The sequence below is a fragment of the Drosophila hydei genome, unplaced genomic scaffold (genome assembly GCF_003285905.1).
Source record: "Drosophila hydei strain 15085-1641.00,03,60 unplaced genomic scaffold, DhydRS2 tig00000060-arrow-pilon, whole genome shotgun sequence".
NCBI classification, from domain to species: Eukaryota; Metazoa; Arthropoda; class Insecta; order Diptera; family Drosophilidae; genus Drosophila; species Drosophila hydei.
Window position 1 is genome coordinate 7,239,203 of NW_022045656.1, and position 21,976 is coordinate 7,261,178.

Below are 21,976 nucleotides of genomic sequence, written 5' to 3' on the forward strand. Positions count from 1 at the left end.
CGGCGAGTGGGCGTGGCATTAAGTACACTAGTAAGCCGCCAAGCTCAAGCATCGATAAATTATTGAAACAGTATTTGGCGTTGAAGACTCATAAATTAAATGGCAATGGCAAATTTACAATTATGCTTTGTGGCTGCCGCTAATGAACTCGAACGTGTAAAAATTAAAGTCTTCTTAAAGGGCTCGTTGTGTTGTCCTTGTCCTTGTTAGCTAATTTGGTTGCGAGCGAGTTGGACTGGATCTGAAGGAGCAGGGTCTCCCCTGTCGCCAGGGCAAATTTAAAACAATTGCGCGTCGCGCGCTGCTTGTCTGCTTATACAATTTTGTGGGGTCTGGCAATGCTGCTGTCGGCGCCATTTTGCGTTTCTTCGTTGTCTGTGTGGGCGTACTTTTGTATATACGTATATATGTGTGTAAGCATGTCCTGCGGGAGTTTTACCCACATTTTTGCGCCAGCACAAAGCGCACGTGGCCTGCAGCCTTTTTTGCTTAATATCAGAAATGTTGCTTGCCACCAAGTAGTTAGTCGCAAGAGGGCAATAGTAAAAAGCGGAGGTGGCAGAGTGCGCAGTGTCTATGACAGCGTTTTCGTTTAGGGATTCGCCTCAAGCAGCTAGTCTAACTAACTGCAGCTAAGTCAAAGCTTTTGGCTGTTCAAAATTTAGCTCAAACCTTTTTAAAGCATGCGATTCTTAAGCCAAATACTGAACAATATTTAGGATAAATTTATTATTGCATTGTGGCTCGTTCAAAATCAATTTAGAAATCTAAATTTTACTAGTCATCGTTTATGATTTAATTTTTAATTTGTTTTGCTTATATTTTGAATGCAAATAAGAAAATATATCAAAAATATTTCTGACAGTAGGAAAGAGGGTTTTTAATCATGTCACCAATTCGACAACCAAAAATATGTAGATGAGTCGCTTTATCAACATTTTTACGCAGCAATTTCTTTTGGGCTTTGCGCCCGGGAATGCAAATGGTAAACAAAAGTAGTTTAGCATTCTTTGCGGCTCGTTTGAGGGATGTTTCGATGTCTGCCTTGTGGTTTCTCTTTTGTGCTCCCGGGGGCGTATGTCGAACTCCGTCTGTCGACATGACATTTAAATTCAATATGTTAATGAGCCAGGGACTGAAGCATCTAAGTCCGCAGGTGTTGTATAACTTTGCGGCCCCAACTGAAGGGCAGTCACAAGGTCACTATGAAAACGTGGACTGGCATATCAAGTGGGCAGGGTACTTATGTCCAAATACAGCTTAAAGCTTTCCTAAGTTTTGAAAATAATAACAAATATTATTTGTATACAAATATATACAAAATATATGATATATATATATATATATATATATATATATATATGTATATAAAATATTCTATAAATATAAGAAATATTATATAAATTATACTGAAATGTTCATACATTAGCTTACATTCTTATAACTTTTTTATAGTTTTTATATAATTAAATTAAAATATATATTATTTTAATCAAATTATTTGTTCTATTTTTGGACTTTTTAATTTAATTAAAGCATAATGATACGATTTATGCTTCCTTAATAAGCACTATTATTAGTCATTTTTTATGTCTATTTTTTTTATTTGCGCAATTGATTATTGTATAATTAGCATGCACTTTCAGTTCATTGAAGCCTACTGCGTTTAATTAACCGCCTGCAATAAATTGAAACGTGACTTGCGTAAAAAGCGAAAGAATAGATATATGAAGCACATTCTATATTCTCAAATACATAATAAAGTAATCAATTTTTTGGTATAAACGAAGGCGAAAAAAGCATAAACAAATAATGAAAGCAATTGACAATTGCTGCTACCAATGCAAATAGCCAGCAAAATTCTATTAAAGTTTCTTTTGTGACAACAACATTCAAAGCAGCGCCACGGGCAGTCAACTGTCATAAACTGCACTGCAAAAAACCGGACAACACGCTCACTCCCTCGCGCTGTATCTCTATCTGGTTCTTTCTTTTATACTGCTGCTGAAATCAAAATAGTGCATAGAGCTGAGCGTAAAAAACAATAGAAAACATTTGTCAATACTACAGTATAATACGTATATATAACAAAAAGAATGAACGGCATAAAAAATAGATTCGTGTTTGGGGCCATTGGCAAAAAGCGCAGCGGCTTTCAATAGCTTTTCAGGCAGCGGGCGTAGTCAGGGCGGTAAGTGGGCAGCGGAAATGGCCTTTAGCGGAAATCCGTTTAATTTGCAAAATGCCAACAATGCAATAGCAATAAATGTGACAAGGATAGAGCACAAAAATCTATTAAAGAACCAACAACCAATATCTCGTTGAAAGTATTTGATAAAAGTATACCCTACAAATAGTTGTTAGATAAGCTTTGAAATTTTAAGAGAGTTTATAAATATTAAATTAGAAATTATGCATAACTAATTTTTTATGCCTATAGAATCAAAAGTAGAAATCTATACGTAAATTTGTTGTACATAATAGATTATAACTTAGCGAATAAATTTAGGGATTAAACTCTATAACCTTCTCATACCTATTTAAACATTAATGTATTAAGCATAAAAATCAAATAGCTTTCATTTAAGCATAAATCATTGATAGTAAAATCTCATAAATTAATATAAATACAAATTGCTGTTCCATCTGTAAAAAAGGAAAAGAGAACACATTTTTAGTAATTAATAAAATCAAAAATTTTTTTTTACGTTTAACAGCAATTTATAAAAATGAGACAAATAAGTTGTCTACCAAACCGCTCGAAAAAGATAAGCCGCAACCCCAAACTGAAGTGACAATGACACTGACAATGACGACAGAGTTTGCGATAGTTAAAGTTTGACTTTCCGCTGGGTTAGTTGCTGACACATTATTCCAACAGTTTGACATACATATTCGCTTTTATGAATATGAATTGTTACTGCAGGAACAACTTAAATTCGAAATTTAAATTTCGCAGTTAAGGACTGCCAGTTGCAAAAATTTATATGTTATACATTTTAATGATAATTCGCACTTACCAATCATTTTTGATTACTGAACAATATATATTTTCAAATACATGTACTGAAAGCTCTTACCTGTAATCGTTCTTGCAGAAGCCACGTAATATTTGCCTTCACTGTCATATTTATATTTAAAAAATACTATTTTGGCTTATGGAATAGTTTTATTTAAAAGAGAGGACTCGGACCTGAATGATGATCAAGATTATATTTAATTTGTATATGAACTAGAAGTCTTCAATTATTATGTTTTAAATTAAAACAATCTATTCCATTTTTTAATTCATAAAAGTTTAATTTGATATGGTTTTTTTCAAATAGGGCTGTGGTGAATGTCCTATAAAGTCATTGAACGTACAGCGATATATTTTCATCTATAAAATCAACGTATTTTTGTTGTTTTCGTTTTTTTTCTCATCATGTTTCATCTATATGTTGTTGCTGTTGCATACAGCCTCGTTGCTGTTTGCATTGTTTTTGCGTCTTTTTGCAAGCTGTTGGCAATTTTTAATGGCGGCTGCAACTGGCGCCAGCCAACGCAGTTACGCCCACAAAAATGGGGCCGGCAGTGAGGCCGCGGCGACCGCAACAACGGCGCGTCATGCCGGGCGGACCGTGGCAAGGTAATGGGTGGGGACCGAGTGGAACTGGGTGTAAAAAGGGCAGACAAAATGGCCGCAAGGATGGCAGTAGAGCAGTCTGCCTGCCAGCCCGGCGGGGAAGCCAGGGAAACGGGCAGTTAGTCGGCTGAGTGTTGCATCTTGTTTAATTTGTATGCTCACACACACATGCACACACATACACACCCAGATTCACAAACTGCCAGGCAGACGCACTTGCATAATATTTCATACGCGTGTGTTTTTTATACCCTGTAGCCATAAAAACGAGAACAAAGTGGCATTAAAAAACTGGTGGAATTGTGTTTAACAAGCAGCAGTAGTCACTTCGGCGTCAATTAAATACATTTGTCGGCATGCACAATCGAACCGATCCATGCATTAAGTTTCAGCAAACTAGGCTACTATGATAAGTCAAGTTTCACGGTATACAATTCTGTTATTTGTATGGGTATAGGGTATTTTCTGTTCAAATACTTGCACTTAACCTTTTTTTGTCGCAATCGTCGAATTTCGCATCATCCAACAACCAGAAAAAAGAAGAGGCGACATTTTCATGTTGTGTCTGCGTGTTGTTATTTCTGTGATTGTTGTTGGTGCTGCTGCTGATGCTGTGCGTATTGCTGTTGTAGTTTTTATTGTTATATAAATAAGCTATAAATTTCGCTGTGAAAGCAACAGCAAATGCATAAAATACAATAATACACACATATATATGTATATACGCATAACATATATATATGTACAATGTACCAAGAGGCATTCTCCCGGTGTATTTTTGTAGAAAATTTAAATATTTTTATGGCCAGTGGGCCCAGTGACAACTGCAGACGCTCGTTGCCAGCCTGTTTGTTTGGTCTCTTTGTCTGTCAGCCTGTCCATACGCAAATTGAATGAAATTGTCAGACATTTTTATGTTTTGTTTGGACGCGTGTCAAAGGAGTTATGTCAGCTTGAGTGTAGGAAGAGGCGCATGAACAGCACTCCTGACCTTGTCGCAAATTGAATGGGCTGTCAGTTACCATAGTTTTTGACAATTAGTAATCATGAGTTACTTCAACGGGCTCAGTTTGTATAAACATGCCTAGATCCGAACTCGTGAACAAAATAACTGTGTATTAATTTAAAGAGGATTTTAAAGTGAGATAACATGATTTATTTATTGACATATTTTATGTATTTAGTTTGGCAACACAGTTAAAATTAATAATATAATTTAACTCCGCTGTTTGTGGCTAATAAAAAAGTAACACGTAGTACAACACTGCTAATCTCTGTTGCCTTTGGTCATCAAGCTAAATTTGAGCTTTAAATAAAAGCAGTCCGTTTAGTGACCAATTTTAAACCTATACATATATCTCGTTTTAAAAACAAATTTTCACTTAATTCTTAACATCGGTCTACCCATTCCTCAACACTCACACAGTCATGCAGGCACTTCGCACGCGCATGCATAAATCAAATAAGCTAGTGCATGGCATTAGTCGCGTGTCCGTAACGCTTCGCAGTCTCAAAAGCCGCTGACCGCTCTCTGAACTCCGAACTGGGCTAACAACAACAGTCAGAGCTCTGGCATAAGCTGGCAAATCCCACATATTAAATGCTTGGCGCCGTATTCCCAGACCCGCGAGACACAACTCAATTTTATGCTTAATGGTAAAGCCCAGCCCCCCAGCGCAGACTAATCCCAAATTTATACACCAACAGCAACAACAGCAATAACGACGACAACAACAACAACAGCATTTCTCTGTCCAGTCTGCGCTACTTGCACATGCTGAATAAAGCTGCCTTTTGTATACGTTGTACATACCTCATGTTGTGTAAGCCAAAGTCCTTGCCTCGCTTCTCTCTGCCAGACCAGACCAGACCCACAGCTCAACTCGTGCATAGCACGTGCAACACGTGGCAACTCGACGCTCTGCCCATTGCGCTGCTTTGGTGACACCGTCGCAAAACCCGCTAATAAAGGTAATTTTACACAATTCGTCTCCGTCTATCGTTCTCTCGTTCTATGTCTCTCTTTCCCTGACTCTTTCGCTCGACTGGTTGCAACATTTCAATGTCATTTGGCTGACAAGTTGGTGGGCGTGATTTTTGCATAGCGAATTAGGTATGGTATGATGTGTGCTTTTGTTTGGCTTTGACATTTTTCTAATTGCATGCCCGCGCACATCTACTCTCAAACCAGCTGCCACATACACGTGGAGTGGAGGACACGTGTCGTTTCATTAAAATCGAGTTGTCTATCAAACCAACAACTCTCACGCCTTACTACCTCATCCATGATAAAAAATATATATAAAAAAAATTATAATCCTTATTTAACTCTGTAGAAATTGCTATCTATATCTATATCTATATCTATATCTATATCTATATATATATCTATATCTATATCTATATCTATATCTATATCTATATCTATATCTATATCTATATCTATATCTATATCTATATCTATATCTATATCTATCCATATCTGCATCTATATGTATATATATATGTGTATATCTTTATTTAGATTTGTCCTTGCATCACGGCTTAACTCAATTTTATAGAATTGCCTAGGGGTGCTCTTCTCAGTGTAGCATAGTTCATCATGAAATCTATGTCAATCTATTGTTGCAAAATTGAAAATGCAAACAAAGCTCGCCCATACCTATGCGAAGGTTTTTCATTATCGCAATTTTTAAATCAATTAGCAATGCGTAATTTATAAATTATTATTTGCTTCGCAAATATTTTTCAGCGATATGCAAATTAATTTCCATTGCAGTCCGTTGGCTTTCCGCTTATATTATTTAATTTCTGTTGTTGTTTCTCTTAAATGTTCTTTTTTTTGTATTTATTTCAGCTTATTAATTCGCACGTATATTGTGTTTTATTCACGCTGGCAGTTTTTGTGTTAATCATATTTATGCATTTTTTAATCAGCTTGTAATTTTTGGTGTAATATTTTAAGTAAATTATGCCAACTGGCCAAATGTCACATAATCCCCCACATTTCGATCTGCCAGCGTCGCGGATCAAAAGTAAATCCCATTATGTATAACTATATTGCCAATATAAATGGTATTTTTCGCAGCTATTTAAATTTTATTTTTCCATTTTCCATTCTCTATGCAAATTTAAACACAAAAAATCGCGCTACATACATGCTTACATATATACATAATTATTTTTGCTTTGCGAAAAATGTTTTTTCAGTTTTTCATGTTAATTTGCTGGCGCTATTTGCGTGAATATATTCTTGACGCTTGAATTGAAAAGCACGACAGTCCTGGCAGCCAGCGTCAACCCTTAGCTCCCGCTCCCTTCCACACGATTTTAATGTATAACTGTGGTGATTTAATTAATATGCTTAATGAGTTGCAATTAAACACGCATAAATAGTGAGCAACAAAAACAACATCAACAAAAAGTAAAATAAATATGAGAAAACGCTGACAAATATAAACAATGGAAATTAGTAAAAATTTGTTGCAAATTAAGACTATAAATTATGAAAGAGGCCAAAGCATTGTGGCATGTAATTAAATTAAATAAGACAATAATAACAAAAAAATACAAAATTGTAATAGTGTAATATAAGCACAAATAATAGAGAGAAACATTCTGCGGCATTTGATTGCATTTTTATTGACTTTGAGAAGTGCTTGTGCTGGGGGAAGTAGTATTTGTGACAATTTTCTCTCTTTAAAACTAGAAGGAATGTCTAAAATCATTTTTAAAAAATAATAAAAAGTCGAAAATCAATTTAAAATAATTAATATATTAATATTTATGCCTATATTTATTATATTTATACTTATATTGAATGACCTTCAAGAATTATTTATTAATTTGGTAGAGTTGATGCGCGCTGTGTAGGCGATGTTCTTTCGATGATGTCGGTTTTTATTTGTATCCCTTTGAATGATGAAAGTTATGGAAAATATAAAAAATAGCAGATTGGACGGGGTTAAGTGTGTCTCCTAATTGGACACTACGAATAGAGCCTTTTAGTTAAATTTTGATGTAAAAATAAAGTTGAAAAATGTCTTAAATTTTTAAATATAGTTTTCTGTTTTTTTCCATTAGGTCTATCATTTCCATACTCTCAATTTATTCCATTGGCAATGCATAGGGTTCTGGCTGTTTGGGGTTCATGAAGCCAGTGTCTGGATTGTTTCTCACTTCAAAGCCAGGATACTTCTTTTTGCCACAAACTAATCTATTTTTTATTATCTCAGCGCTGAGAGCTGCCCGGCCGTCGCATTTTATTATTTTGTATTTTGGCAGCCGCCGATAACTAACCGAAACAACAGAAATAGCCAGTAACTGGCAATAGACTCGCCAAGTGAACCAGCTCCATACAACTCCAGCCCACTTAGCAAACGGCACACCCACTCGTTACTGGCCGCACAGATCAGCAACCGACGCATTCGCATGCCAGAATTTTGAAATTCCTGTCTGGACGGGATTTCCTACTACGAGGAGCGAGCGAACGCATAAATGCATCGCACTGGGAGCCATCCGCCCGATTATGCATGTCCCCTGTTTCATATTGATGATGTGCTGGACTCTCAGCGGGCGTTGTCTAGAAAATAAACCAAAAAATAGTTTCAGTCCTGGGCCACAGAACTAAGCAAGGGCTTGCGCCCACGCTCACTCCCCTACAATTGAGTTGCATAGTTTTGGTTTTGGCTTTGGTTTCGGTTTGGTTGAGTCTATTTTGCCTGCTGCATTTGTTTTTATCCCCCTTTCGTTCCGTTTTTTTTTTTGTTTTGCTGTACCAGCAAGGAAGTGGGTGATGCAGAGGACGAGTAGCCAATGGGAGTGGCCATTTTGCCAATTGGCTGCACTCATATCCATTGGACCTTTACAAAATCCTAGCGTACTGGTCTGCCTCTGGCCACCATTTGCCGCTTCGACTCTAATCAATTTTGTTGATTGCCAAATGCAAAGCTTGGGCTGCGCTCACCACTTGACCTAAGCGCAAAAAAAACCTTAACAAATATCTCAGTTAATATTGATTGAGACGTGTTTGAAGTAACATAAGAATAGGGAATTCACGTGGAACCAAGTTAGAACACATATCGGAGGCAGATTATCGTATCAAATATTCAATGTTCACTTTTTTTAGTTACAAGCACCTTCTAATACTCACAACTATTAAATAAATTGATTGATTAACATAAAGGGGCGTGAAATGCGCATTAGTTGACCAGAAACATGTATTATTCTAGATTTTGTCAAACGCTTTTCCTTCATAATTATGCTTTAATATACCTCTTGAGATTCTTATGACACGAATGACATGCAGACATGCCGGGAAGCACAAAAATCAAGTCATTCAACACATTTGAGCTCATTAAATCGCTTATTTACAAGCGACAAGGTCCTAAAGCCGGCTCCTTCGCCCTCTATATCTATCCGCCTGTTTGCTCGTCATTCTGGGTGTGTGCGTGTGTGTGTGCGCATTAATTAATGCAGCAAATATTATGTCCTTTCACATACTGCTGCTACACAACTCACACCCACGCACAAATATGGAAACGTGCCCATTGCTGTGTTTATGTTTATGCGCAAATCCTTCGACTGCAATATAAACGGGGCCCTGCCCTGCCCGAAACATTACATGCCAGGACGTCAGCTAAGCTTGGAAGCGGGGCAAGTTGATCCTTGCTGCGGCTGTTGCCCGTTTAGTGGCGCGTGGGCGGACAATGGAAAGCCACGCAACTGTCAATTAATTTGACACTCGTCAAGGCAAACAGTTGTACAAGCAGCGACAAGGACTCTGGCAACAGGACATAGGGACGGCCGGAACAGGAGTCGTTATGATAATTTGTCTTTGGCAGGCAATGTCAAAATTGTATTTAACCAGCGTCAAGACAAACAACAACCAGTCTGCCTGTCTGCTTGGGTGGGTGTGTGAGCGAGTAATTAATATCTGATATTTGTGTTGTCAGGATTAGATTTGACACTATGCTCCACAGTCCACAAAAACTCTGTAATTATACGTTGACGATAATTAAGCAACGTGTGACCTTAAAACTTGTGACATGCTCATCTACGGGCCAATTTTGAAGGTAAAACATTCAAATATGTATTTATATATTATATAATCCTATATTATTTGAAGCAGCCTTTGTGAAATTAACGCACATTTCGTTGCGTGGGCATGAGTATGGAAATGAGAAAGCGTGTAAAGCGATGAGAACGTGTTGGTTGTGGAAAGTTCAAATGAAATTGCCGAGAGGCACGTTGTCAGTCCTTGGGTATACATGCTAATGAAATCAGTTTTAGAACTCGGCAATGGGTGCTGTTTGCGTAACCTTCAACTCGTTTTTACTTTTCACTTACTAATTAACATGCGTGGGTACTCTGGCAAGGTTAAGGCAGTCTGACTTAAATCATGGAAATTCACGGAAAATCTATGGAAGAAAAGAGTAGTTAAAGCTCGTAAAAATTAAATCAAAATAAATAAACGGGACACAAACAAAATTTTTATTAAATTAAAGTATATAAAGAAGTTAGACAATATCAATGTATATTTATACATATATATATATATATTGCTCTGTGGAGTTTGCTCTTGCAAGTGTTTTTATACATGAGTTTAATCAAATTCATCTTGGTATGCAGGTATCTCTTACAAATTTGTTGCAAATTTAATTATAAACAAGAAATATTTACATTCCTTTTATTCGGATTATTTCTAAATAATGCTCTTTTTGTACTTCCGCTTTTGTCTCAAGCTTTAAACTTAAATTCAAATTAATAGTAATGCATATCTGACAATCTTACATGCCGCTGCCTCTTGCTTTTCATTCCTGTGCTTTTCGCTTTTGCTTCTTGTTGCTGTCAAAACTTATTTTGTCAAGCATTTTACTATGATTGCATTAATTAAGTTCTCCATGGCAAATGTGAAAGGGTTTTATCTACTCAGGCTCGCTCTCATACGACTACGACTTCCCTTCATTCTATCTCTTTATTTTCCCTGTCACTATGTTTCTTCTTGAGAGCTCTGGCAAAGATTTGTAACATTTCGCATTTTGTTAAAGATTGCAAAAGTTGCTAGAACTTAACATGCCACGTTCTAACTACTGTAACTTTTGTCAGGCGGACAGACAGCAACCCCTCCCGTGTTCATCCCTCAGCCAGGACTATATAAGTTGAAAGTTTACGCCCAGCTACTCTGCTTTAAGTCCTTTGAGTCGTCTTTTATCTCAATATTTGCTTTCGTGCCTTGTCAAAATTGAGTTAACATTAAATTTTAGTTAATTATAATACAGTTGCGTGTGTGCGTTGAAATGCCTCGTGGCACAATTTGGCAGCTTTTGGTTCTTAAGGGCTGCTGCAACCACTTCGATCGAGTCAGAAATTGGCTATGTGGCAACACTGGCAACTGTAGCAGTAGGAGTAGAAGGAGCGACAACTGGAGCCGTTGCCTTGGCTAATGCTGACAAACTGCAGCTTTGGCACAAAATTGTTGCAGAAATTTATTATTGGCTTAAGCGTGGCATATACTCAATGCTGGTTACGCTCTGTGGGCGTGGCAGGTGCTCTGCGCTGAGTGCACTTTGGCGCTGAAAAGCGTGAGTTATATGCGCCGCGATGAGACGCGCCAAGGCAAAGTCGCAAAAGGCGAAAGGCGCTCAACTGCAGACTACAGAGTAAGGCGGCGACTACGTGTCTGGGCAAAATTCTATGAAAGCAAGGATCCACAGTCGGCCAAGTGTTGCCTTTTTTCTACTTTGGCTGCCTTTTTCCGTGTTGCAAGGCGAAAAATGTATCAGCGAGCATTTTTTGCTGTTGCAGTTGCTGTTGCCTTTGAGCGACGAGTCGCCGCGAGTTATGCTTTAGCAAAAGATGCTTTACGACATAAAACCCAGAGTTAAAGCTGCACCCAATGCGCTCACAAGCATTGAGTAAACGTTATGTGGCACAGCACATAAAAGGAAGTAAAACCAACAACTGACTAGCTGTGACTTATATGTAAGCCAAGAAATGTATGAAACTATTTTAGCACCAATTTTACAAAGTTGAAGTTTATAAAGTTTAAGTAAGTAAGAACTATAAAAATTCATGCTAAAATAATTTTTTTATATAGAAAATATTACAAAACATGGTAAAACATTTCAAGTTTTGATATGTTTTACAACAATCTATAATTAATTTTCATGATATATATACTCTTAATGAAAAAAATAAAGATCAGCTTACAAATCCTAAAACCCGACTGAAGCTTAGCCAAAGATTTTCATCTAGTGCAGCCACTTGGAAACTTTAAGTGGTTTTCGAGTCCAGCATTACTAGCTATGGCTTTGACTGCTTTCAATTTCGAGTTATTTATTTTATTAACGCAAATATGACAAACACTTGCGTGCAGTGCGAGCAGAATGGACAAGAGTTGCAGAGCGGCTGCAACAGTTGCAGCAAATGATTAAAACTGATGCTGACGCTGCCCACAAGCTGTTGCAACAAAAACAATTTGACAAAACTTTTTCCCAACACCAAGCAGAGTCGAGTCGGAAAGGAAGTTCAGAATACGCTCGACCGTCGAAGAACCCGACTCGTTCGAGTCCTTGTCGCCAGTCTGCCATTTTGTGGTGCTGCACATGTGTGTTCCCTGCTCGTCCTGGTCAAAAGTGCAGCAGTAGCAGCACCAAAGTGTGTGTAGATATGCGTGCGCATTTGCCACTGGCTGCAACTATTTTGTGAAAAGCGTATAATAATTTTCACAGGATATGAAAAAACTTTGTAGTTGGCGCTTCCGTTGCTGCCTCGGACTCGTGCATCTCTGCGTGGTGTGTGTGTGTGCGTATATATACTTGTGTGTGTGCGTGGCCTGCGGCGCACCATTTGAATGCCGCTTGTACTGCACTGTTGTTGTAGTAATTGGACAAGTCAGTGGCTAAAGTGGCAGCAGCAGCCACTACAACAACTTGCGTCAGCAACAACAATGACACGACACTACACTTATTAACACGTGTGTGCAAGTGCATGTGCTTATGCGTGTTTGTGTGTGTCTGTGCCGCTGTGTTGCTAACTGCTCGAATTTTGCTAATTGCTATGGTTGTTGTTATTGTCCTTGTCGTTGTTGCTGTCTTGTTTTATACGTTGTCGCATTGTCTCATTACGTTCGCTCTTCCGGAAAAATTATTAAATTACATTTTTAATTAAAATCATGAATTTCAACATAAATATCAACAGTGAACAAAAAGATAATTATAGCAATAGTTAGCCGCAACCTGCCATTGCGTATTTAGGCACTATAAAAGAAAGCAAATAATTTATTTTTATACAAAAATCATGCTTATAATTTAAGATTTTACAAGTTACATAAAAAGAGTTTTTAATATAGTACATTTTTAATAATATTAATTTCTACATCATTAATTTTCAAGCATTTACTATAAGTAGTCTACAGAAATATTAAAATTATAATAAAAAATTAAGCTTACACTTATAAGAGTCACAAAGAAATTCTTTACTTCTTCTATTCTAATTATAAATGTCTTATTTCTCTTTCAGGTAAGTACAATGCCGTTGTATATGCATTGCAAATGTCGCACTTGAATGGTAGGTGGGAAGTGCCGTTCAGAGGTAAAAAGTTAAAGTATATGTATGGCTCAATGGAGTACCTTCACTATGACAATTACTTTATATCTGCTTTTTTTGCCTACTGCTTCTGCATTTCTAGACACTTTTTTAAATGCTATGTCTGTCGGCCACGTCGGCAACAACTTTATCATTTTTCAAAATGCATTTAATTTCGTTCCATTTTGTCGCATTTTACAACCCTGCAGCTCACTCACACTCCCAACTGTTTCACTGACTTCCAAATCGACGGGCAAAGTTATAAAACTTCATTTGCAAAAGTGCTGCGTCATAGCGGGACAGTCAACAGAGGGCAAGTAGAGGGATGGGGTTCAGTCATGGCAGTGTCATCGTATGAGTCAATGGCACGAGTTAGACAAGTCATCAAATAAATCCCTTTTAGGTATAAAGTTCTTTACTTACTCCTTTTCGTTTCTACCCTCTCTCTATCTGGCCCTCACGCTTTGTCGGTCTCTCTCTCTCTCTTTCTCTCCTTGTCATTTATTCTGTCTTTCTTAAATTTTTTTTATACTTCACTTGTTTGGCCAGGGAATTTAGCAAGTTTTTGCTTTGTTTGACAAACGCCAAGGACAATGACAAGCTATCGTACACAGAGAAAAATTTGGGAGTCATAATGAAAGTATGTTTTTTTTAAATATTTCAAAGTTTGACTAGAGCAACCCATATTCTACTAGTAAATTCTCTTTTTGTTACTAGACAAGCTTAGTAAGTTTTGTGAAATTTGTGACTTTTCTTTCAGTGTAGTAATTGAGTTGAGTGTCCCTCCTATTGATTAACTAGTTGCCGACACTGGATCACTGTTTAAATTGTTGGATAACCATATCATAGCATGTCATCTGCCTTTACTCTCGTCCAACTGTTCGTCTGTCTCTCAGCCTGTCTCTCTCTTTGCCTTTCTCATTCTTTCTATTGTTCAATCATTCATCAAGACATTATAGCCAATTGAGCAAACACTGCAAATTTGTCATAGTTAAAAATCCTTTGTCCTGAGTTAATGTTGATGCAGTCACATTTAATTGCCGCTTTAGCCGAGTGACAAATTCAGCTACAATGAGTATCGAGTGTCTGTTATTTATTCAAATAAGCCACTGCACTGCATTCATTTGCCTGTCGGCTGGCATTCGAGCGGATATTTGTCGAGCAAACTCAATTGATTTGTCAGACATGGCAATACGCCGCTTTCCATGTAGCTCAAGGTGCAAGCGGCAGAGTAGATCTTGGATTTTGGGTTGTTGCTTCATGGCTCATAAGCCACAAAATGCATTTCTAGCAATTTCCTTTATCCGAGTTGTTTGCCGTTGGCCCATTTTTTTGTGCCACATGCTGCTGCATACTTACCGCTGTAGCTATGCGTGTGTGTATGTGTGTGTTTATATGTGGGCTGGAAATGGGGCGTGGTAAAGGCAGGCTCTTCATCTGCTTAGTTTTTGCAGCCGCAGCCTTGACTTGAGTTTTCCAGGAAATCATTGCACCCAAAGTCGGATATATCCATGACTCGCTCTAGCTAGCACACTCGCTCTCATTCAGATCTCCCCCTCTCTCTCTTGCCATTTCCCTCTCTGTTTCATCCTTCCCTATCTTGCTCTTCTGCAGCTGTCTTCGGCACTTCAGTCACCGCTTAAGTTGCACAAAATGTAATACATTTGATTGCACTCATGTTCAAGTTCTGTTACCAAAGTGGCCGCCTCAACGAAGAAAGAATAAAGTGAATCGGATGCAAGACCATGCCCCTCCCATATAATTCACCCATCCTCAGCATGGCCAGCCCCTTTTCTGACCGCCCTGGGTTAGTTGCCAAGCATCCGGCCCGTCAGGTTGCGTGTTCTCTATTGCTGCGGCTGTAGTTCCTACTGTCGGATTGAAGTGTGAGTATTCAAGTGAGTGTGCGTGTCTGTGTACGTATGTGTACTCATGTGTGTGGCTTATATGAGCTTGAAAATGCTACAAATTGATAGATCCGCTAACAGATTGCAACAACTGCAAACAAACTGCATTTGTGCATAGCTCTGTTTATTAGAGGCAAAGTCTGCAAATATGTATAAAACTGCTGCATGCATAACATTTCCATGAATCACGACTAAAAATGTGTACTTTTTTCCAGAAAATGAATATACCTTAACTGACGCATAAAGTAAATCAAAGTTTCTAGTAAATAAAGCGAAACTGTGTAACGAGTCTAAATAGAACTCAGGAATTGAGTTTAATTTCTTTTGCACCAAACATGACATTAATGAACTGAACGCTGCTGTCATTTAGTTGCACTTGCTTGTCTATCTGTTTGTCCATCTATCCATTTGTCTGTCTGGCCGACGGGCTTAGTTATTAGTGCACATTAATAACCATTAGAGGCATCCGCTGTGACCTCTGCACATCATTCACAATTAAACCACATTAGGCGCGTCCATCAGGTTCAATCAAAACTGACATGCCGAGTGCCAAGTGGCCAAATGGCTAACAGAACAGGCCCAGTACGAAAAATGCCGCGCTTTTAGCCTCCCCACTGGCCGCCGTGCTAATGGCCTATAACTGACCGTGGTAGGGCAATTGCCATCATTAGGCGGGTGGTGCAAGAAGAACTCAAATACTTCCGTTGCTGCAAGCGACGACAACACGGAAACGGACAGGCAAGCGATCAAAGCACGGTCCCAACAGGGGTTTGCAGTGGGGCACTGTGGGGACATGCTAATAGCTTTGAACTTTTCACAAATTACGGCGTCGTTTTCGAGTTCGAGTTGCATTTGAAGCATCCGTGTGCTGACCGTTGCACTGTTAATTACCGTTATTGAACTTGTTTGATTGGCGCAAGTTGAAAAGTTGCCAAGCTGACCAGAACACACACTCGCAGTACAATATGTGTGTATGAGTGTGTGTTTGTGTGTGTATTGCCGTGAGAGTGCCACAGGTTGCACTCACAACGTAGTTGCACTTGTAAAGTAAATGGGATCCCTGTTTGTTTGGCAGCTCGTTAACGATAGGCCGGTCTTGTTTATAAGTAAAACCCATTGGCGAACTGCAATTAAGAGCTCGAGTTGTTGTTGTTTCTGTTGCTCTGGCTCTGGCTGTTTGCACTGGATTTACGCAAAGTTTTTATTCATTTGCAGAGAGTATTTTTAGCTTTCCAGCGATAATTGTATTACGCTGTAAACACGCATTCAAAAATCTGGCCATATGTCGAGTGCCTTTTGCTCAGTTTCAATGCATAATCCACAGTCATGCACAACAGCCCAACCCCACCCTTTTGTCAATATGAATGTGAATGCGTTCAATGCTCAGTCGCAATCAATGGCCAACAATTGGCAGGCGTTGGCCAAAACAAGCCAAACAAAACAGAACAAAGCCCACCAAATGGTGGCCAGCAAATGCTGCACTGCTTATTGCGGTTGTACGTGTGGTTCGGCTGGCTTCCCTTGCTGTAGTCATCAAAGTGTCGCCGATACTGTCGCTGTCCGTGCAGTGCTTTTAGCTTAGAATTACCATCATATATGTACAGGTGTGTGTGTGTGTGTGGACGCGCATGTTTGTATCTAATATGGTCTGAGTTTTTTGACTGATGGAATTACAACTAGAAAAGTAGCTTTTGTTCTAACTATAAAGCAATGAATAAATATGAGTTGGCATTAACTCACTAACAGAGAACTTAACCAAAATTCAAAAATAAATCCCATTGTTAAAGGCATTTCTTATTAATACTTTTGGATCTGATTGCATATTTAAATAAATTCAACTATAAATCAAATCACTGTTTGTACAACTAGTTAACCATAAAGACTCTCTATACAAGATGTGATATATGCTTCGATAAACTGAATACACCTGATTTTTCTGCTTGGTTTGATTGTTCGATTTATGTCGCGCACTTTAAGTTTTTTTTGAATACAATTGCAACAAGAGCAGCTGGTAGATAGCTGAGATTGTGCTCGGGTGAGACCGCCTTAGACTCGCAATTCCTCACAGGTTTCTGTCATCCTCTTAACAATTTGATGTTGTTTTGGGTTTTTTCTTCGTTTTATTTTTGATACGGGCTACAAACTTTAGCCACACTTTTTTAAAGTTTTCGAAGCATGGGGATTTATGGTAGATAAAAGTGCTTCTCGCTTCTCGGTTGCCGGTTCTGAGCTCTCGCTTGGGTATAAAGTAAAAGTTTCGCTTGGCATAAGTAAGTAAGTGCACACACACAGTCGCACACACATCTATGTATGAGTATCTGTATGCGTTATCGTATAAGTAAGTGCGAAAATGTCTTGAAGCGTGTATAATCAGTGTTAAGTCACAAGTAATACCAGCCAACGATATCAATTCAATTTGAGTTTCGCTCTTGAAGTATGAGTAAAACACTATTAAGTTAAAGTTAAGGTGAGAAAACTTTTTAATTCGATCAAATTTATCGTTACTTAAAAAAAATAAATCTACAATTTACAATTATTTATTTAAATTATAATAATACATCAGAAAAGTTCTGTATAAAATAAAACAATATTTTATAGTTTTATCTGACTATGCAATTTACTTCTCATCTTGAAAATACTCTTTTCTTTTAATGTTAAACAAGTCAATAAATAAGAGAAATAACAAAATATTGAGGAAGTAGAAAATATGGGGCTATAATATTGCCTTTCCGATTACTGCTTTATTTTTCACAACGTCTTTCTTTCTCTGTGGACTTAAATGTCAATGTGAATAGTAAATTTCTCTGGCCAGACTTACTCCATAACTGGCTCCACAATCCGATTGCAGTCGCAATTTTTAATGGAAATGCGCTCTCGTATTTTCATGTGCCATTTTATTTACGCGCTTTACTCACAAATGGCCCTGACGACGTGCCACGCCCACCAATGAGCGGGCGTTGCTCAAGCCATAAAATGAGAATGAAAAAGTGTATATATGTATCTTAAACTGGAACATAAAGGAGCAAATCAAAGAGCCACACAAAAAGCTGCCATCGAGCATTGAATTATGTGCCATTTGTTGGCCGCTGTGGGCGTTAAGTGGGCGTGACGTGGCATTAGCCTCGGCCACAATCCCCAATTGTAATGCGAAGCGCATTTGCACTTGTTTTTCTTCATATTCGTTCGTTTCACTTCTGGCCAAACGCTGAAAATGCAAATTTTCACCCAAAATTTATGTGAACACCATTGGAGAATTTAGCTGTGCTTTCCTGTGCTTCTTCTTGTTTTGCTGCAGGATACATTGCCTGGCACATAAATTAAGCTATAAGCTAAAAAGAATATCTCACACTTATAGTCAATCGATGGCTGGCCAATGTCGATTAGCCTTGGCTGTGAAATTGCAATTCGTTTGAAAAATCTTTTTCTTGAAAGAGAAAGACTGCACCGCTGTCTTCGCTGCTTTATTCAATTTCTTGTGGGTTAATAGAACCTTACATCTTATTTTATTTTTTTTCTTTTAGTTTTTTACCGTGTACTTTTCACTCTCTTTCTCATGTGCTTACATTTTTATCTTAGCTGGCACGAATTCGATTTCACTTTACTTTTTATTACTACTTTGCTTCAATTTACAAAATTGAATATTGGCGACAAACTCGATTTACACACATTCACACACACATGCACATATCCGCAGCCCACCAGCAAACACCCGGCACTCGCACCACCTACACACGCATAACCTGCCTTTGTCTCACACACGTTGCGTAAGTCATCGAATTATCTGTTAGAAAAGAAGTCGATTGCCAAGCAGCAGTAACTGGCTGTTGCTCCTCACTAACTAGCTACTGCTCATAGGGCACTTTGTACAGTGGGCCGAAAAGGAAAATATTTTAGACTGCGTTTAATTGAAGCACATTAGCTGTAGTTGATCTTTAAATTACTTTTTAAAGTGAAGCGCGTTGGTTAGCGTAACAGAAATCTGCATTCCAATAAAAATATTTATGTATTATATCTTTAGTATTTAACATTTAGATTCCTTGAGTTAATCGGCTTACTGTCCAACATACATAACGATAAAAGCTGGAACAGCTGCACTATATATCGTCCATACATTCCACTTGTGCACTCGCATATAGCGATTCATCTAGCAACTATAGTCTGAAACTGACCACGCACTTTTTCAATATAAAAGTTTCATTTTATCAGTGATTTCTATGCGACGTGTTAAGCTCTATTATCAACACACCCACACATGGTACTCTCTATTTGCCCACTGTGCTATGGGACGCCCACAGTGACTTATATAAGTATATAAACACACACGCAGGCTTATTCTCATATATAAGACAACTGCTCCGTTGTGTGCCATTTAACCGTTGTCTCACGCGTGCGTTTCATTTCACTCCAACCCTGCTTATCTTATCAGAGCACTTCCCCGCTACCCCGCCGCCTCTTAGGCCCTCTCCTTGCCCGCTACCAACGACTTGTTTGTGCTCTTAATTTTTTCGCCAACTTTGCAGTTTCGCAACGTTTTTATATGATTTTTATACTTACGTGATATATTTTTCTGATGCGCCGTCACTGCTGCTACACTTTTTATTATCGGCGTTAACATCAAGATAAACCGCCCACACCCACCCAATCACCCCTCATGTACATATACATATCAATATGTATCTGTATATGTTATGTGTATATATATGTGCCTGGGTGTAGCTGTCTACTTGCTTTTGTCTTTGCTACTCAACAGAGGGGCTGTTTATTCAATTTCATTTATTGATTTTATATCTTTATGTATTATAGGACGAAGTGTGTTAAGTGTGCTTCATTTTCAGTTCGACTAGCTTTGACGGGCAAAGCCTATGGGTCGATCTTTGTTGGCCATGTGCTGATCCAGCTTGCGCCAAAATTCTATCAGAATATCGCCGTCCAGACTGCGGTCATCCTCTGGTATACTAAGTATATTGAGCCACAGGGATTCCAGTTCCCGATAAATGGCTTTTCCCTTGTAGTGCAAGTGAAAAGCACACAGCTGACGACAGATGACAGCGGGGTCGCCGTGATTGGGCCAGCCAATGAACTGTTGATGGGGATTAAAGACGAATACGGCCACAACCTGATCCCAATCTTCCGTTGTTAATCTCGCGACATTGTCGATAACTCGATAGTGCTGCTGTTCGCCTCGGAAGTTGCGCACTATGCTGACCTCCTCCAGCAGCCGTAGATCCGAGCGCCTCATTATAGCCGGCGGCACGAAGCGTTGCTCCTGCAGCAGCGGCTGCACATTGTGCAGAGTAACCAAACTTGTGAATTCATCAGGAACCACAATAATAGGCTTGCGCGTCGGACGTGAACCGCTCGGAATTGGCGTGTGCGTCGTCTGGCGTTGAGGCGGCGCATATAGCGGTTGACGGTGCGGTGGCTGGCGAGGAGGTGGAACGTACTGAGGCTGTCGATGTCTTGACGGAGGTCTGCTATGAAATCGGATTGGGTTCTGAAAGACATGTTCGTTGTTATGGGCTGGAATGAATCTGGAATGCAGCTCCTGGCCAAAGCGGTGAGGTTCCAGCAATCTCGATGGATGACAAGGGAGTGGAGGAGGGACGAACGGTTGAGGAGGATGATTATGATGAAGTGGATGATTAAAATGAGGGGGAGGATAATGGGGAGGATTGAAGGAAAGTAGTTGAGGAGGAGGATATTGTGGGAAAGATTGCGGAAGAAGTTGAGGATGTGGATGAGCATGTAAATGAGGTGAAGGCTGGAAAGGATGCGTTAGCTGAGGAGCTGTAGGTCGCAGTGCTTGTTGCGGCTGATGCTGCTGTGGCTGCTGCTGATATTGCTTCTGTACCGGTGGTTGCTGTTGCGGCTGTGACTGGTCCACGACAATCGTTTCGAGCTCCGGCGGTACAACAGGCACCTCACGCAGTCTTGGTGGCTGCATCTTGCTCATGACGCACAACGGCTTCACAGCCGCCTCCCGAGGCTTGTCTAGTAACCGGCAGTTCTGGAAGTCGTAGACTCGTGCCAGCGTGCGCAGAGCACCCGGCAACTCCTTCTCCCCCATCAGCAACTCCGCATGCGTTCGATTCTGGCGCTCGCGGTCAATTGCCTTGGTGGCCACCATTACTTTATGCTCCACTCCATTTTCCGGACCCAGACTACTGGGCGCTAGCGCTATGGACTGCATCTCACTTTCAAAATCATCGAAATCAGTATCATCGTGTGACTCGAGCGCTTGGCAGAGTTCCCAATAGTTTTCGGGCTTACCACGCAGCTGGGCAGGACGGGCGGCTTCGCCATTTGCATCTTCTGAGTCGATTTCCTTTTTAATTTTCATGTTTGTACTTTTGAAATTAAACTCAAGTGATCCCTTCTAATTTTATAAGACGTCAGCTCAACATTGGAGCTGCCAAATCAACGCAAAAGTCGATTTCTGTATACAAGCAACAGCAATTGGTGATGCCAACTTGCTCAAATACTTTTTACTAACTGTCATCTAAGTAGATCTCGTTCCTATTTCAATTCATTGCTTAATTTATGTAAATATATAAATTTTTATTTACAAGTCATTTTTTTTTATTTTTTATGACTTCGACATTAGCCAATGGTTTTTTTGTTATCGACTTGCTATTATTTGTAAGCTATTTTTATATTTATTTGGCAAAGTTGTTTTGGCCTCGGCTCAGCAACCATCCACATAAAAAATATTGTTTTCTTCTTTATGTTATTGACTTTAATAACATTTTAGCTGCGAGCCATGAAAATATTTTTGCAAAATATACTTGAATACTCTAGGAGAGAGCAATATGACTGTATTAAGACACAGTTAAGTTGATTTTTTCCAATCATAAGA

General features: G+C 39.0%; 2 protein-coding genes and 1 long non-coding RNA gene across 6 annotated transcripts in view; 1 reads left to right on the forward strand and 2 right to left on the reverse strand.

The window, feature by feature from the left end:
- LOC111595466 (hemicentin-1) overlaps positions 1-21,976 on the forward strand; it is a 174,413-nt gene that overhangs the window by 93,867 nt on the left and 58,570 nt on the right. The gene's annotated exons all lie outside the window — the stretch shown is intronic.
- Positions 6,778-13,670, reverse strand: LOC111595494. The gene is made up of 3 exons (XR_002751192.2): positions 13,637-13,670; positions 13,078-13,497; positions 6,778-6,966 (listed from the first exon to the last, which is right to left on the reverse strand). It is a non-coding gene; the product is annotated as an uncharacterized LOC111595494 (long non-coding RNA).
- Positions 19,879-21,588, reverse strand: LOC111595470 (bromodomain-containing protein 4). Its single transcript, XM_023309236.2, has one exon. The coding sequence runs from the start codon at positions 21,458-21,460 to the stop codon at positions 19,961-19,963; it is 1,500 nt and encodes a 499-aa protein (XP_023165004.2). The 5' UTR covers positions 21,461-21,588; the 3' UTR covers positions 19,879-19,960.

What these genes read in the sequence shown, in the direction of transcription:
- LOC111595470 (XM_023309236.2), bottom strand. Translation starts at nt 21,460, where the DNA reads ATGAAAATTAAAAAGGAAATCGACTCAGAAGATGCAAATGGCGAAGCC.